The sequence below is a fragment of the Suillus discolor genome (assembly GCF_016758755.1).
Source record: "Suillus discolor strain FC423 chromosome Unknown F5147scaffold_75, whole genome shotgun sequence".
Classification (NCBI taxonomy): Eukaryota; Fungi; Basidiomycota; class Agaricomycetes; order Boletales; family Suillaceae; genus Suillus; species Suillus discolor.
The window spans coordinates 129314-146629 of NW_024541322.1; the positions used below are offsets into that span (position 1 = coordinate 129314).

General features: G+C 48.5%; 4 protein-coding genes across 4 annotated transcripts; 1 reads left to right on the forward strand and 3 right to left on the reverse strand.

Moving 5' to 3' along the window:
- Window positions 1-173: 173 nt before the first annotated feature.
- F5147DRAFT_819312 (multidrug resistance-associated protein 6) lies at window positions 174-4638 on the reverse strand (the record flags this gene model as incomplete). The annotated part of the gene is made up of 23 exons (XM_041443636.1): window positions 4519-4638; window positions 4377-4464; window positions 4282-4315; window positions 4110-4228; window positions 4034-4069; window positions 3935-3982; window positions 3664-3857; window positions 3534-3613; window positions 3419-3484; window positions 3353-3360; window positions 3223-3258; window positions 2994-3166; window positions 2805-2940; window positions 2017-2036; window positions 1695-1965; window positions 1471-1644; window positions 1144-1234; window positions 958-1076; window positions 777-902; window positions 699-723; window positions 553-643; window positions 442-499; window positions 174-362 (listed from the first exon to the last, which is right to left on the reverse strand). Exons 1-23 carry the CDS (start codon window positions 4614-4616, stop codon window positions 174-176), a joined length of 2280 nt encoding a protein of 759 aa, XP_041287811.1. The 5' UTR covers window positions 4617-4638.
- A 2079-nt stretch (window positions 4639-6717) lies between these two features.
- F5147DRAFT_819319 (uncharacterized protein) lies at window positions 6718-8136 on the forward strand (the record flags this gene model as incomplete). The annotated part of the gene is made up of 5 exons (XM_041443637.1): window positions 6718-6980; window positions 7181-7386; window positions 7488-7722; window positions 7767-7856; window positions 7969-8136. The coding sequence occupies exons 1-5, from the start codon at window positions 6723-6725 to the stop codon at window positions 8134-8136; spliced, it is 957 nt and encodes a 318-aa protein (XP_041287812.1). The 5' UTR covers window positions 6718-6722.
- A 967-nt stretch (window positions 8137-9103) lies between these two features.
- Window positions 9104-10394, reverse strand: F5147DRAFT_656944 (uncharacterized protein; the record flags this gene model as incomplete). The annotated part of the gene is made up of 7 exons (XM_041434180.1): window positions 9104-9167; window positions 9284-9348; window positions 9521-9580; window positions 9651-9779; window positions 9936-9968; window positions 10001-10134; window positions 10256-10394. The coding sequence occupies 7 exons, from the start codon at window positions 10392-10394 to the stop codon at window positions 9104-9106; spliced, it is 624 nt and encodes a 207-aa protein (XP_041287813.1).
- A 1746-nt stretch (window positions 10395-12140) lies between these two features.
- Window positions 12141-16032, reverse strand: F5147DRAFT_778751 (uncharacterized protein; the record flags this gene model as incomplete). Its single annotated transcript, XM_041442179.1, has 6 exons — window positions 12141-12380; window positions 12433-12564; window positions 12614-13973; window positions 14036-14135; window positions 14191-14936; window positions 14987-16032. The coding sequence occupies 6 exons, from the start codon at window positions 16030-16032 to the stop codon at window positions 12141-12143; spliced, it is 3624 nt and encodes a 1207-aa protein (XP_041287814.1).
- Between the last annotated feature and the right edge of the window lie 1284 nt (window positions 16033-17316).

Genomic DNA, 17316 nt, shown 5'->3' on the forward strand with positions numbered 1-17316 from the left:
AATAACTTTTTCACCTTCAACCTCTTCCATTTCTTCCGAGGCATTGGGTAGTAGCAAAGACGCCCTAGTTTCATCCAATGCTTCTGCGGTACTAATCGCAAGGCGAGTATCGGGGCACCCCGACTGCATTATCGAGTATCACGATTGAATAGCTGACAAGCGAAAGATAAGATTCAGAGCAAGAACGTGGCAATGTCTACATGGCTATGATGTTGTATTTCTGAACAAACCCAAGAAATGTTGTGCATGATAGGTATATTCCACACCCGCGCGTTCTCTCCTGCATCATCAAGCTGGACGTGAACTAGACCAGCCTCCATCGCCATAGAACGGAAAATAGAACTCTTGTTCTCCAGCCGCTTCTTTGAATTATCAAATTCTGCAATCAAAATTCGCCAATCAAAGATAAATTGTGGATGAACGTCGTTGGAGCGTGCTTACCCTTCCAGCATCTAGAACCAGAATCCCATCAGACTCCATGATCGTGTTCAGGCGATGCCTATACGATCATTATTGGCACTAATCGTCGATGATGTCGGACGTGTCACATACGCGATGGTTAGAATGGTCACATCGCGGAAGATTGGACCTCGAATAGTTTCTTGAATCGCTCGGTCGGTATCTAGATCGACTGCAGATGTTGCTAGAGAATCATGCACATTAACCTTGCAGAAGAACAAGATACCGCTCATACAGACCTTCATCGAGGACGAGCATTTTAGTCTAGGGAGCGTCGGTGATGAAAATTCATAATCAACCAAAAGAGACACTCGTACCTTGCGCAAGAGCGCCCTCGCAAAACGCAAGAGCTGTCTCTGACCTGCTGAAAGCGACGATCCGACCTCCTGGACTGGAGCATCTAGTGCCCCAGGAGGTGATTCGACGTATGCCTTCAGATGGGCCTGTAGAAGTGTCGTTAGTAAGCATCAGAAGCGCAAACGTATTTCAAAGACGGACGTGCTCCAGAGCAGTCCGTATATCAACATCCCGGTGCTCGCCAACAGGGTCAACGTTCTCTCGCAACGTGCCCTCGAATGAATCTGGGTTTTGAGGAACGATGGATATCGCGGACCGCACTATGTTGATTTGATCAAGATCAAGGGGTGTCCAAGTCCCCAAATGGACAACTCAAAAAGGATGCACAGTCATGCAGGCCAAGTTTGGTAATGTCTGCGTCGTCAATGAAAATAGCTCCAGATGCAGGCTCAATGATCCGGAAGAGGGTAAGAAGAAGCTGTAAAAGCATCGTCACAGTCCAGCAAAATGTCCTACCCTGCCCCAGTCCGGCCACATATTCCAACGTTCTCTTTCGGTTTCTGGAGCATCTCGAGTTGGCATACATATGTGAGAAACCCGGCGAAATAACTGACTACGGTCATGGAAATATCCTTGAGGACTAGATCAAGCCCGGGCCGATACCGTGCTGAATATTCCCTATATCGGACAATTTCAATACAATTTCGTGCGTACAGCGACATGGACTCGCCGGAATTCAACTTCCCCAGCTGTAGGCCACCCAGAGGTGGGCTTATTCTCAGGGATCTCATAAGGAGCTTCTGGCTCAAGGTCTTTCGCGTAATGGAAGATACGCTCGACGCTAACGACATTCTGTTCTACTTCACTTGCGGAGCGGACGAACCAGTTCTGCGGCCGCTCGGTTACCAATGCCTCGGGACGAAGAGAAAGCCACTCACCAGTGAACCTGTTGCGTTCAAAGCGTATGACAGAACTAGACTGATCAACCCAGCATAAACGTCGCTGGTCACCACGGCAGAGACGGCCAAAACAGCCGTGACGAGGATAATCACTGCTCCAACAAACTCCAATCTTACTGCAAGCCATCGGTTGATGGAAGTACTAGGAAGGTAGCACAACTGGTTGCGAACAATGCTCGCCGCATTGTTCGCAATGAAACCGGCTTGTTGGTCATAAGCCCGGATAGCGAAAAGTCCAGGATTCCGAGAACTACACAAAGATGGGGTGAGCGGGACGCCGCATCTAGATGCTTGAGTTCACGTGACGTCACGAGATGGTACCTATTGATGACGTTAGGATGATTCTGGAAGAAGAACAAAGCCATTCATACACGGTGATCTTGTAGTAGAACCGTGCCAGAGGACGTCGATCAAGAAGGGCGGGAAGCTGAACCCGATAACCAATAAAATAGAAGCGCAGACCGCGCTTGTGCGTATCATATTTTGGATGAATCGCGCCAGGATTTGATCGAAAACGTATGTATCACGAGAAAACAAGTTCAACGATACTGCAACAAGAGATTGTTCGAACTCAGAAATCATTTCACGGTTTACTAATTTGACGCATCTTCCTGTCGGCGTTGTTTCAAAAAAGTTGAGGGGCGCACGCGTGACTGAATGCAGCATCTGAAAAACAAATGAAACACATTCCGTCCATACTTGGAACGTAACACTAACCGAATCATGGGGGTGCTTTGAGCTCCGAAGCAAGCAGAAAACCCAAATCAGAAGCGCAGCAGATGCGCCTAAGGAAATTGCCATCAAATTAGACAGACCGTATCCCAGGAAATACTTGTCGGCCAATCCCGGGTTGGTACCCATCTCGCGGTCATGCTAGCCCCAGCCTGAGTATTACGGTCGATATGACAGATACCACCTGCTGCAGAACCGTAGCGATTACAAAGAACAGGAACCCTTTTTTCGATGCTGCTTGGAGGTACCACGAGGACACTTCCATCTTGACGCGGCCCTGTTCACTGTGCTCTTTAGCGATGCCATCGGAAGGCGCGTAGCGAGGACGGCTTTTTTGAAACTTTCTCTACGCGATACCTTCTCTGATACAGATTCGAGTTCTCCAACAAGGGTGGCTTGCATGTGGCCCTCGCTTGTAGTGGGAGTAGTCATGCCGCTGGACCGTCCGGGTGTGGTGGTTCCAGAATTGGAACCGCTCGTGGCATGGCCGTGACTGTCATAACTCAATTAGATCGCGTCGAACATCGTGAATGGAAATAGACGCACACAAGCTTGCGCACTTCACTATCCGGATTCGACATCAACTCACTGTACGAGCCACTCTCCAAGATCATACTGCGGCGCAGGTAAACAAGTTGATCGAAATACTTGAGATACGAGATGCTGTTAGTGACAAGAACGCGCGCTTTGGTTGCGAGTAAGCCTTGAGGACCCATGATCTGTTACATAGTATCATTAAAAAGAAAGAAGTCTGAGACCGGATGCTCTTACTCACCAAAGACGTGTCGGGCAACGTGGGAATAGATGGCAGCTAAAACATCACCAAGGAGAACCCTGCAGGATGCACCGCTGAGCTGAGAGATCAATTACCTTTGGCTGATACGTTACTATCCCGAAGTACTTACAGTAATGGCTATAGAACGGACGCCATAAGCATTATTGGGTCGCCAAAAGGATAGTCAGAAACACACCCTTTTCACCGACCTCCGTCAGATCACCCTGTAGGAGAAAATCTAAGTTGGGCTTCAAAGCACAAGCTGCAGAGAAGGGTCAGTCCAAACCTAACACAGTTAATTGTGTACACACCTTCGATAACAAGGTTATAAAGCGCCTCATCGTACTCATGTGAAAAAAGTATATCACCTCGAACCAACGCAGAAAGAATCCTATTCGCTTGTGAGTGAACGTGCTAGAAAATCCTGCATATGCGACGCACCAAGGAGTCTGAGCAGCGTAAGCTACATTGCCGAACAAAGCCACCTCACCCTCTGTCTTTCGCACGTCCCCGATAATCGCTGACAACAAGCTACTCTTCCCGCTGCCCACACTACCAAGTACACCCACGAGTTCCCCCTTGTGTACCGTCAAGTTTATATCTTCCAGAGCAGCTGATGTATCTTGTCTGTTCCACTAAAATTCGCCATTTTTGATTGAAAGCACCTGTCACAAATGTGAAAACAATCATAAGTAGTTAGAGAATTGCCAACCTCGTCACCGACGTCCAGACTGCTTTTCTGCACCTTCACGAGGGCATTCTGCTGCAGCTCCTCAGCGTGCAGGAAACCTTACAGATGTTTGACGGAAACGAGGGCTTCGATGACGTTCGACGTGACTTGACTAAACTGTGACGCAGTCAACGATTGTTGAACGATTATGATTCACCATAGCAAGTGGAAATTGGAGAAGCATAAACAGTGAGATCGCAGGGAAGATGACGCCGGCTGTGAGTGGTCGCGACGAGAACACAGATGCGGTAGCAAAAGAACTAAACGTCACGATTACTGAGAGATCTGTCTGTTAGTTGTGAGTAACGAGTCAAAGGTAAGGGACGCACGAGGAATGCTGCCCCAAAGCGTCGTATTGAGGGCCTGATGGATGCGCAAGGATGAATATGGGCTACTTTGCCTTGAAATCAATGCGTGCCGTTACGATACCAATTTTCTTCAACATCTTCAGCTCTAGATCATTGCGCACGTGCAGAACGTGGCGGATGAATACATATTCATAACGCTCGATGCTGCATGAATGACGATCCTTGATGAAATTCTCTGCGTACACGAGGCTGACGTACCTTTTGATATTGACCAAAAGATCGCGGTTCTTCATCTGTTGCTCCTGCATCTTTAGCATCCGTGCAATTGCCGTATTTAGCGGAATAGAGATGATCATGATCGCAACTCCAACAAAAGCCAGTGCAATCTGCCTTCCTGGAGTGGTCCAGAGACCGCAATCAAACCATAGGTGCGTAGGTCCTGTAGTCTACTCGCATCAAGTTGACAACATCTCCAGATGCCCGACTCCCTTGCTCATCGCTAGAAAGCACGAGACTTTTTGTAGACGGCAGTCACCAAGCCAGCGCGGACGCGCATAGCTCACTACCAGCCTCTGACAAGTGCCAAAGAAACATCCTTAAGAAAGTGGAGGAAGGGGCGCGCCTCGAATAAAAGCCAGGGACTCACCCGTCTGCTTGATGCCCGTGGCCAGTGCATCTGCAACTGCTCCAGTGCCGAGTATAAGGAGGTAAGTGGTGGGAATCGGAGGTTAGTGGCGAAACTTTCTTTTTGAATAAACATTCATGAGAAATTTCCCTGGGACTACTGATTGCTCCGCTGGTACGAGGTGAAAATGGAGGGTTTAAGTGCGGTCCGAAGGACTTTGTATGGTAAATATGTTATACGTTCATTTTCGTCGGAATCATGTATGTATATCATCGCACGATGGTCGAGACCACACGTTTTCACAAACATTTTCCCAGGCTCCAGCTAGATGTCGCAAGTACTGCCGCGGTCTGGCAGCCGAAGCTTGAAGCTACGGCGTCGATTTTCTTTTACGGCTGCGGTCCGCCTGTGCATGTACGGCCGTTAGGTCCTGACGGAGATTCAAACCCAGCTTAGCGGTATGGCCCAGAAAGACAAACTTAATTACATATCGAGCGTCCGACTGATCTTTTGGACAGCTATTGAACGAAAATTCCCCGGAGCGCCTTGCACGAATATCATTAATCGAAGGTAGCGGTGCTGGGAAGCGCCAGTCCCCGACTTCAACTTCAGAGTTCAAGAAATGACGATGGATCGGTGTGCGAGGTAAGCGCTCTGAAAGATCAATGAAATAGCCCCCATACATAATCTGAAAGATAGGACTATACGCTGGGTTTGGATTGAACGTGAATGTGTGGCAGACCAAAATAACCATAGTAGTTGCGTATCTCGTTCCTCACAAACATTTTCGAAGCCTATGATCCAGGACTAGCTACGAGTAGACATGGTATTGACTTGATGCAGGAGTTTCAGCGCATTCCATTCATCCATGTCAAGATTTGACAGCTTACACCCTTGTTCGAGTCGACTGGCAAGTCGTCGGAGCACATCAGGAGAGACATTGGTCAACTTACGATCATCAGAGTCAAAGTTTGATTTCCTCACAGCAAAGTGGGTTTGCAGATGAGCTTGTCGCCTCTGCAGCATATTCAATGCTACAAAAATGAAGGATTCATGATACCGAAGACAGCGATCTGAGATATTGAGACAGTACTTGGCCTGCCGTCCGAACGATAATGATGTCAAACGTGATGTGCGTATCATTTGACGTGCTTGCGAGCTGTGTGCGTCGAGAAGCAAAATGAGAAAGAATCGCATCGATACTACGTCCTTTATTTCGCGCACCTGGTCTTTTAGTACCAATACACAGTGCGACGCCGCGGAGAAAGGGCGCAGACAAAGCAGACAAATTTTCTGTGTAAGAAGCATCAGTGTAAGAAAATCATCGAGGATCATCATTTAGTCTGGACATGACCCACGAGGCAGCAGTTGGGAGGGGAGAGCCTTGTTGAGCAGCCTCTCGATGACGTTGGAGACGTCTGAATGCGCTACACTGCACGTATGCAGCAGACTCAAAATGCGCCCGAGTGAGAGTCACTGAAACGTCATCCAGACGAACGGACCCACCCCGTCGAAAAATACAGCCACCGTGACGGATTGATAACGGGGACCGCGTTTGAAACGTAGGCTGCTTCTATGGGAGGCGAGAGATGGCCGTAACCAACAGCAAAAAATTTTGGCAGTCGCATATATTGTGGATAGTACAGAGCACTGTAAAATATGAAAAACCTGCACTGCATGCGAACGAAATTATCAATGTTGCTATCGTCGAGGTTCATTTTGGTGTTCTCCATCGGCGAATCCACGACTTCGGCACATTCCAGGCTGATGTTGACAAAGTGGTGATCTTGAAGCCAGGCCATAGACATCGTACGACACCCTATAAACGTCCTCGAGGATGTCTCGTTTATCGGATTACCGGCGTTTGAGGACGGGGTTTGGACCGGCGATCAGTACGGCGATCATCTATTGCAAACCAGACGCTTACCAATTTAAACTCCGCGTGAAGGAAAAACCTACTTTGCTTCAAGTACAACCTAATTTAACACTGGCCACGGGCATAAAGCAGACGGGTGAGTGCTTAGCTTTGATTCGAGTCGCGCCCCTTTCTCCACTTTCTTGGGGCTGTTTCCTTGGCACTCGTCAGGCGCTGGTTGTGAGCCTCACGCCGTGGCGACGTTGTGAAGCTCGGTACGACCGTTCGCCCCGAAGCTGCCTACGCGGCCTTTTGCGCTTGCCCCTTGCTGTCGAACTTTACTTGCCATCTTTGAAGCCTGCCCTCACTTCGAAGCCTCTGACTAACTTAAGTGCAGTGAATTGAGACGGTCCCAAGCTCGACTGCTGAATGCGGTTTAGAGGCCACGCGTCAGCCGATTCCTGCGAGGTGCTGCCCCTGCAAAGAAGGTAAATCTCGAAGGCGCTGCTGACCCCTCAAGTAAGGCCCTGCCCTCGGGGTCCAAGGTTGCGGACCCTCCGCGTGAGCTTACCAAGTCCCAGGCTAAGGTGAGGGGGTCGTCGGGACTCCTGCTGACCACGGCACTACGACCTCAAAGCTCGACCAAGTAAGTTTGCTTTTCGTAGTTCTCATCGTACCTCACTCATTGCGTCGTGGATTTCTGGGACAGTCGCTGCCTCCGGCCCTGCTACCTCTGTCGATCTAAAGGGCTACCTCGCACCACTTAGTCGTTCTCAAGGTTGGGGCTGAAGTAGGCGACGTAAAGCTTGCCCGTATGTCGTTTGGCTCGCTCATCAAGTCAAATCCTAAACACTGCACTGCAGCTGCACGTTTGGGAGAAGGCGCTGGCCTTACGGTTGCTGCAAGGGAACTCATAAAGCAGGTTGCGAAAGGCGTTCCAAGAGCGATGATGTACGGCTCGAGGCAGGACGGTTACACGTACGTGAGCCGCGGTACCTCCTGCGCTGTCTCCGGTATCCCCTATAGGATGGATGCAAAGTCGTTCTTGCCAATGCTGCTCAGCACGTCGGCCAGAGCGTCAAGACCCGGCCTACAGCAGCCGACCTTGGGCGTGACGTTTATTGAAGAAACCCGCCCTGCGTAAAGGTATATACTTTTTTCGTTGAATTTACCGCAATCCATTCACATCACGCAGCACTAGAGGATTTTTCTAACTCCGTTCGGGAAGCTGTCAACCTTGAAGAATCAGCTGCGGATACCTGCATACTCCCCCGTGGAGGTGGTCCCACTTTCCGTCGAGCTCTGGCCCGCCCTTACCCATCCAGAAACCCCTGAGCGCGCCAAAGTCGTCCTCAACAAGGCGCACGAGGCCGTTCCTAAGTCGCACGAGATCTAAATTACCAGCGCACGCCTGCTCGAGCAATCGGAGGCGATGAGTGACCCCAGCAGGGCTTCAGAAACTAGAAACGAAGACCTCGAGCTGGTGGGCGGGACCATAAAATTTAGTGTCCGGGCGCTCCGGCAGTGCCGGGTGCTGCTTACACGCGAGCAGTGGCTGAAAGAGGCGGCTGCGCATTGCTAGAGAGGGCGCGGCTCGTCTGTCTGGCGAATGAGATTTTGTGGGCAGAGTCCGTTGGTATGGAAGAACGACACCGTGGAGCTTCACGGGCCAAAGTGGTGCCTGCCCACGGCCTACTGCGCCTGTAGTTCTCTCCAAGGTGCCACGGAGCGTCTTTCCGAGGTTGAATACGGCATGAGGTTCACATAACTCTGCGACATGCATTGGCTGATAGCTTGCTTTCCAGCTTTGTCACAGACCGCAAAGCTCTTCTGACTGCCACGAACAAGCTGATGCTGCTGGCAACGTCTGTTGCCACGAGAAATACACTGGTACGGTGGTGGATCAACAGCCCTTCGGAGGAGTACGAGCAAGTGAGATCAACGACAAAGCTGGGAGGATCAGCGCCTTCAACCGGTTGGTTTCGGCGAGAAGTATAAAGGAGAAACTTGATGGGGTTGGAGGACTTCCAATGCCCGCCGAATTTGATTTGAGATAATTGGCTTGAGAATAATAGTGCTAGGAATTGACGCCATATCAATTAAAGAATCGCGTCGTTGCAGGACGAATTTTTAAGCATCCTGAGGAATAAGGAAGAACACCAGGGCAGCAAACATCTTGCCTCATGGCGCCGTCCTTGCTCTAAGCTTGTAAGCTCAGTTGTGGCGCGCACTAGATTTTTGGAACCTGGTCAATTGTCCTTGTGCGGATGCCAACATCTTTCGTTTAACATCATGATGGCAAGAGCCTCAGGCTGAGTGAGATTAAATATTTATTACTACCACACATACATGTGTGAACGTCTTTATCCAGGAACTCCTCTTACAACCCAGGACGTCTCTCTCGCCAACCCTGGTTTCTGATAGAGCCTATGGACGTCAGCACGTGCATATAAGTTTTATCCACGAAGTAGGAAAGTCGTTTTTTAGTGCATTTTCCTAATTAATCTATTTGATTATCTCAGCTATGTAGAACTGTCGCTCACCCGGTTATCTTCTCGTCGTTGACTCCTTGTAACTTGTTCTGTGAGGACTGATAGCCGAGAGCAATCTGTCAGTTGTCCAGTTAAAAACTTATTAATCAAGCTCTTGATGTATGGACCGGTGACCTAAAGGTTCATTCGTTGAGTCTACCACAGTTTGCAATCGCTACAGCACGTTTCCTACCAGGTACCCGATGTTCCCGACGTGGTAGATATGTTAGTAACTGGAAGTTGACTGACGACGCGGGCCAAAGGCTTGGTACTAACATCTGGTTCCCGTACGTTCGGTTCTGTGTCTTGCTGCATTTGAATTAACGCCTCTCATAGTGTCACTGGCGCTGAGCTTCATCAGTCAGCCGATGTTGCTGACGATCATTCCATCATCCTCGATGGTCATGCCAAAGTTATTTTTGGACAATAGGTCTGTCGGTTCCCACTTTTTCACCAAGCCAACTGCACCATCGACGCATGCGCGTGCAGTTACCGCAGCTCCTTCATTCTTGTTTAGTATCATGCCACGCATAGCTTCTGTTCACCGCACCTGCTTCCACACCGACTAATCCCCTCTGCCGGTATCAAGCACGGAAACCAGCAAGCTGGTACCATTCTCTTTCGCAAAATACAGTGTGCTACCTTCCTCTACACCAATACCTACAATGGCACCAGCTAACCCACCGTAGATATCACCCTGAAGCCGCAAGTTACCATCTCTGCACATACAATGAGGCAGATGGCTCGACCGTAGCTAGCGCGACTGATGTGCACTTTTGCCAAGGCACAATGGGAGGCCATGCCTCGGACGATCGCATCGCCATCTTCCTGCGTGCCAGTGCAGAGCTCGTTAGCGGCAAGTACTGTCACAAATTGGTGGCAGTTACTACGCTTGGTCAAGGGAAGTGCTTGGCAGGCTGAGATTGATGCTGTCGCTGAGGTGTGTAATGTGGGATCATCTTGGTGACAGTTGATTAATGAAACTTTCGTAGCTCTTCGACTTCTTCCAGTTGATCTCTGGGTCACCTTCAGAATTTGTCACATAGGCGATATCGCACCCCAGCTTTGCAGCATCCCACTTCACAGGCAGCAGCTTCATATTCCAAAAGCTATGGAAAGACATTGCCGCAAACCTAGACAAGTACAAAGCTATCCGAGAATCATCGGCGATACAGGAGGGAGGAACTTCCACGTCGTCCACAAATTCGCAGATATCCGAAATGCAGTTTTGCGGGCATTCGAGGCTTTGAGTATCAAGGTTCGCATATTATGAGTGATACGCAAGATTGATGGACATGTGCAGGACAACCGTGTTCCGCGTTGTCGCAGCTATACGTTTCCTCTTCGATCTGGTCATTTGGATTCAAAGACCCGCTCCTGTCTGAGGTTGCGAAGATCGAAGTCGGGCCATCATCTGACTTCAGCAACCCATAACGTGCGTTTCGTTTTTATGCTTCGGGCTGCATACTGGTTACTGACTAATGTTGCAGAGGTCGTCCAGCCTATGACACAATAATGAACCTCCTCCAGAAAGCCAAGGATGCGGGAGGGGAGGTTCTTATTGGAGACACCAGTAAGGCGAATAGCATAACCAACTGCGACTTTTCTCATGATCCAATAGGCGATGACTCGAAGGAGTCTCCATACAGCCTGCCATATGCTAATCAAAGATCCTGACTCGAGTACGATGAAAGAATATTAGATCCGGTCATCACTGGGTTCATGTAAGTTGCAAGGTCTCTGCGACATGCATTGACTGATGGCTTCCTTTCCAGCTTTACCGCAGACCGCAAAGCTCTTCCGACTGCCACAAACTAGCTAATGCTGTTGACAATGTCTATCACAGCGAGAAATGCACTGGTGCGGTGGTGGATCAACAATCTTTCGGAGGAGTACGAGCAAGTGGGATCAACGACAAAGCTGGGAATATCAGCATCTTCTACCGGTTTGTTCCGGCGAGAAGCATAAAGGATTTTATGGGGCTGGAGCTGGAGGACTTCCAATACCCGTCGAACTTGATAATTGGCATTATGATAACAATGCTAGGAATCAACGTTGTATCCATTAAAGAATCGTGTTGTTGCAGGACGAATTCTAAAGCATCCTGAGGAACAAGAACACCAGAGCAGCAAACATCTTGCCTCGTTGCGCCGTCATTGCTCTAAGCTAGTAAGCTCAGTTGTGGCGCGCACTAGATTTTTGGAACCTGGTTGTGCCATGCTCTTGACGTTTTTCAGCCGGCCATTTCAATTGAACAACTTCAAATTCGGGCTTATGCCAAGTGTCGAATTGATATAGAAAAAAACTGTGCATTCAGTATTGCTACAATCTGAACACCGGCAAGTACGGCTAGAAGTATTGATTTGAAAAGGGACATTCAAGGGAGGGCCAAGAACTCACGCACCTTGGCATTTCGACCAATACTCTCCATGAGCTATGCGCGATTTAAATGATTGGGCTGAGCATTGAGTACTTCCCTTGGCATTGAAGCCAGTGTGTGTATTGGATCTCTTATACAAGCACGTAGTGCCGCTTCTACAGCTTCTTTCTTTGTTCATTCTCCTAATTAAATAGAATCCAGATAGCGCAAACATTTCAAAAATGTGCGCATTTTCAATTTATTCACGTATGTCGTCCTCAACGATGTTAAGTTCAGCATGATCATGATGGTCAGCGGCTAAATCGGCATCATGTGTGGCAGAGAACATTGGTGGCTTTGAACATCAATATTTGGCTCATTCGCTGAATGGACGTTCAAGTTGTCCTTGTGTGGATGCCAACATCTTTTGTTTAATACCAGAATGGCACGAGCCTCAGGCTGAGTGAGACTAAATAATCATCACCACACATGTATAGTATGTGAACGTCTTTATCCAGGAACTCCTCTTACAACCCAGGACATCTCTCTCGACAACTCTGGTTTCTGATAGAGCCTATGGACGTCAGTGCATAGTTTCATCCACGAAGTAGGAAAGTCGTCTTTTAGTGCAGCAAGGTGTCTTTGGGCTTGTGTTGCTACTTCGTCGAAGTGAATGATGGTGCTGATGTCCATCTGTCTTGGGGAATGAAACTGGGCTCCGCATTCTACTTCTTCCACAGCTTTGACAATCTTAAGTTATTTAGGAGCATTCTTAAACAATAGTAACGATAAAGCTGCTCACCTGTACCACAGCGGTTGATACATCGGCAATCAAGTATCCTCCTCCAGAAGGACGATCAAGAATATTGGGTCTGGAACTACCAAACAACACTGCATGCATCACCCGTCGAAGCACCTCATCTCCGATAACCCCCTAGTGAACACATTAAGGAGGATGAACTTCAAACCCATAATTCGCTTACGTCTTTGAGAGTTAAGTAAGGTGCAGTCTCCAGAAGGCCAGCTATCTGGTGTGGCAAGCGACAGTGGTGTAAGTTGTACGTCTCTCTGACAAGAATCCTTGCTTCTTTGAGACCCAGATTCTCGTTCCTCAAGTCAGTCAGAAACGCTGAGTTTTGTAAGCGCTCAGCCCATTGATGATCCAGACTGCCTAACCCATAGAAGGCATGCAATGCCTGGCTGGAGGCCATGCATTTGCGAGCCTGTTCAAGTGTCATTCCAAAAGCGAAGGGAACATGATCAGACCGCCCATAATGAATGTTGCCCGTCGTCCTTGTGTGTTGGGCTTGGCGATCCACCATGGAGTCATCTGAGGGCCCAACATGGGAAAGAGCTGGGAAGAGTTGATTGTACATGGCGGTTATCACATTTCGCAGAAGTCCGCATGATAACAGGACTGGAAGAGAGGATGTGTGAATCTGCAGCAATTTATTGACATCGCTTCCATTCCAAACTCGGGGAAATTCAAGGCGAGTAGTAGGAAAGGTATGAGCAAAGATATGAGTCTTATGATCGTTGTTGACATAATGAAGAAGGCCTGTGATGTGAACGACGCTAGGCCGTATGATTGCAAGGTAGAAAAGAATAAGTGGGGCGAGACTGGGAGGAAAGGCCCACAGCCATTCTTGCAAGACCTGGTTGGGTTGTCTAGCCGCCGGGTGACCTATAACAAGCTCGGAGCCTAGAAGATAGAGATTACGAGCGATGCCCGTCGTGCTATCTGACTGGAATTGAAAAGTCCGAAATTGCCAGTGTAGGGGAGGTATCCCGCACGTTAGGAGAAAGGCGACAATTATTTGACCAAGAATTCGCTTGTCGAACGCCAGCCACTTTCTGGCAGCTTCCTCAGTAATCACAGAGGGAGAAAGCATAATGTGATGGTCGAGTTCTTTTGGGTCTGACAGATGTTTTGACATCGCATCCAATAATGGCTGTATGAGAATGCGGTTGGAAGACTGAAGGAAAATGGCGTCGGGACTAGTAAGGTCATCGACTAGCTGACTGGAGATGCCACGAAACTGTTGAAGAAGATCTTTGCAACCATGTGGCAAGCACTGGACTATCTGATCTGATATATTTGATATCGTGGTCTTGGCTAATACCCCAATGTCTGAAAACAGGATACTCCGGGAGATGTCGTCACCGTCTCGCATGGTAATGGCAGTCCCGTCTTCAGTGAAGAAAAAACCGTAGTTTCGTCTTTCTTTGAATGATGTTGGCCTCGAATGGAACCAGGCAGTTTTGATGTGGTTGTAGGGTGTGGCAAACGAGGGATGGCTGGCAAGCAAGGGCTGAACGTAGTGTGAATTCTTCGCCAAAACGCTATAGATAGATCATGCAGCTAAGTGTAATCCCAGTTGTGAAAGCAGTATATAATAGTTTACCTTAAGACCGACAAGGACCCAGGATTGCGATCTATCTGAGCTACAAATTTTGGTGGACATCGTTGAGCCGGCAGAGAAGACCGCGGGTCATAATATTTGTCTGAATATGTCACTCATATTAGTGCACTGTATGCCATCCTTAATTCGTGCCTCACCTAGGTTCTCTGCAGTGTCGCCGTTTAAATAGTAAGAATGAAAAGTTTCCTCTTTTTCAAAATCCCATCCGCCTTCAGCTTCATGCGGTAGCACAGACTCTCCCTCCTCTGTATCTATATTATCATCATGACCATCTACAAACTCTTCCTCTACTTCCCGAAATTGTGCCAACATACTATCATTAGCGCTTTCTCCTTCATCTGGGGCAGCGGTTGGCTCCCCCATGGGTTGAAGCGCCTCACCTGCACCTGGTACAGGATCCAGGGTGAAATTATCTAAACAAAATGGATTAAAATGTTGGTAGCCGTGGTCCTCAAGCCGAGAAGAATGGATGATGATGGTATAGAAGTTATGCTGCAGCACAGCACACATTCTGGTGGTGGTGGTAGCAAGTAGAAACCCGCCATTGTCAGCCAGTGAGCCGATACATAGGGTGTAGTCTGTTGGGCATGCCATCGTTTCTAGGTTCGTAAATTTCTGCTTGACGAGGGTCACAAGCAGTTGATGCAGAAGTTGGAGAAGCGCAGCAGGACGGGGAACCTTGGTTTGAATGAGGTAATGGTAAAGCATGTTGGTGGCGTACTCCTGGGCCAGACTCCGTCTGATGTAAAAAGCGCCGAATGGCGCCAAAGCACTGGTGTGCTCAGCATGGACCCATCTGATGAGCATGCAGACGCAGCGAGACAGAGGTCTGGAGTAGGTGTAGTAAGAAACTCGGCTCAATGATCTGAAGTGCGCCTTGGTGCTGAGTAATAGACTATGAGCTATGCACAGACAAAGATGGAGAGTACTCACTTCATTGTTACTGCTTGACGAAACTGCGGGTCATTTTTGGAAGATATATAGGTTTGGACGTCCACAATATATGACCTGTAGAGCTTCCGAATGATAATAAGACCGAGCTCAAGCTGCTTTTCTATTCCCTCCAAGGATAGTGCCTCTTTCTTTGTTTGAAGCCTCACCAACCCACGAAGAACGCCTGGTTGCAGGCCCAGGCTAGCAATAAATTTCTGCCACCCAAGGTCTGTCAAGTATTGACTGTGGACAGAAACCGTATATTGGATGCGAGAGGACCTCACTGAAATAACATCTTGTGCCAAGGATGCAGGAATGTAGTCTTTGATAAAAGGCCAGACTGCTTCGGAGAACAGCCGGTTTTCACCATCAACAGTTTTGTGAAAGGGACGGTAGATCCATCTCATTTCAAAGACCCCAGCCAAATAAGTCTTCGCATTTTCGGGGTGGGCTTCAGCGATGTGTTTTCTGGTGCCAGCTTGTTGACCCTTGATAGAAGATTTCCCTGCAGGTACAGCGTGCCAATGACGACAGCCCGGATGCGGACAATGGGATGACCACTCTGGTTGAAGACCCTGGATGGACTCGGACAAATCACTAGGGGGGCTGGGACAGGGTGTCGTCAACATGAGATAGTGGCTGTTGAGTAAGTGGGTAACTAGAACTGATTTGATTGTCGAAGGTGTCCGATTTCTTAACTTCTGTCTGTGGTGGAGGTGCTCCATGTGAACTGACAGGTAGGCAGCAGGCACAAGACCAGATGTAATGTCACAGACAAAACCATACTGCCCAAATGACATTCCCACTGCAGCTAACAAGGGACAGATGGTGGTAGGGGGTGAGAAGAGTGCACTTGACTCAGAGTGCACTTGAGTATGCAATCGTTCGCAGCACATAACAGACTGCCCATTGGACAACCAGATTTCAAGTGGACCATCGAAGTTCTCCGAGTCCAAGTCAGAGCTAGAATTGACGGGTGCCTCCAGATGAGCCCGTTTGAAAGCCCTATCACGATGGTACGTATCTTGGCGCCGTTTCCGTGTCATACTAGTGAGTCCCCAAATAATTCACGAGGACGACTTGTTACTACTTGATACCGTAAGACCGAAAATTTTGAAACTTTCGGCACGGTCAAGGTTCAATGAATTAATCTATTAGTCAAGTATGCGCACTGATATTCTAGCATCCAAAGTGTCCATCAGAAAACTGATGACTCGTCCTTTAAGGTGCGTTACGTTGATTGCGGGGCCTTGCCGTCGTAATATTGCTTTCAGCGACGAAAATAAAGGACACGCATACAAATGCATGGTTTTATGTTGCAAGCGAGAGACAGAATAGCCATTACTCGATGGAATTTCGAGCTACTACTCCGTAGTTGAAAACCCTAGCATACAGGGCATAGCTTGGATGAAATAGTTGAATGATACGGGCTTTGCCGTTCCTTGGCCTCCAGTTGTCGATTCCCTAATGGCAATTGTAGTATACATTCTACTAGCTTGGACTCATCCATGTCAGCTGCACTTAATGGATGGTAGAGTTGATTTGCATGATGATGCCTATAAGCATGATCGCGCCATTGCCCAGTGGGAATCTTGGTTGCAATGAGGTAATGGTAGAGCAAGTTAGTAGCGTACTCCTGGGCCAGGCTCCGCCTAATGTGAAGAGTACTGAATGGCGCTAAAGTGCAGTGTAGCCGTTCAGATCTTAGATAGTAAGAGTGAAAACGCCAAGATAAGCTAAATTACAAAAGAATGACAACATTAAGCACTACCGCTCTAAAGTTACCAAAACCATATCGGACTCTATTACATTAGGTCAATTTTGACGACGCATATACGCGACTAGACTCGTGACCAGTCCGTCTATGAGGCAAGCCATCGATAGACGGACTGGTAAATCTGGGTTTGAATTTGGATAGTGCGCGCTTTGGAGTCGTCACATGACGGAGAGCCCCGTTTAGGACTTAGACACTGCTTAGATAAGTCTGCTAAGTTATTCGATCGTACATGTACTACCGTGTTCTATGTAATGTCGCTCGTTGTCTCTGGCAGTGATCAGCTTTCGTTCCAACTGCTGCAAGGCAGCCTAGCGTTTCAACTTTCAAGCTCTCCTCGACCCAGGAGGATTCCAGAATGTCTCAAGGATGGCCTGAACGTGATGGAGACCTCTCAATGCTGGCTGAAACCGATCTCAACCGCTCCGTGGACTCTGGCTTTATTGACATTACCATGGGATGCTAATAGTGTCCGGACGAAGTAGAATAGGAATGATGAGACAGAGGGTCTTCCCACAGCCTGTACTGGCAGCTGTAATCACACTGTCACGGCCAC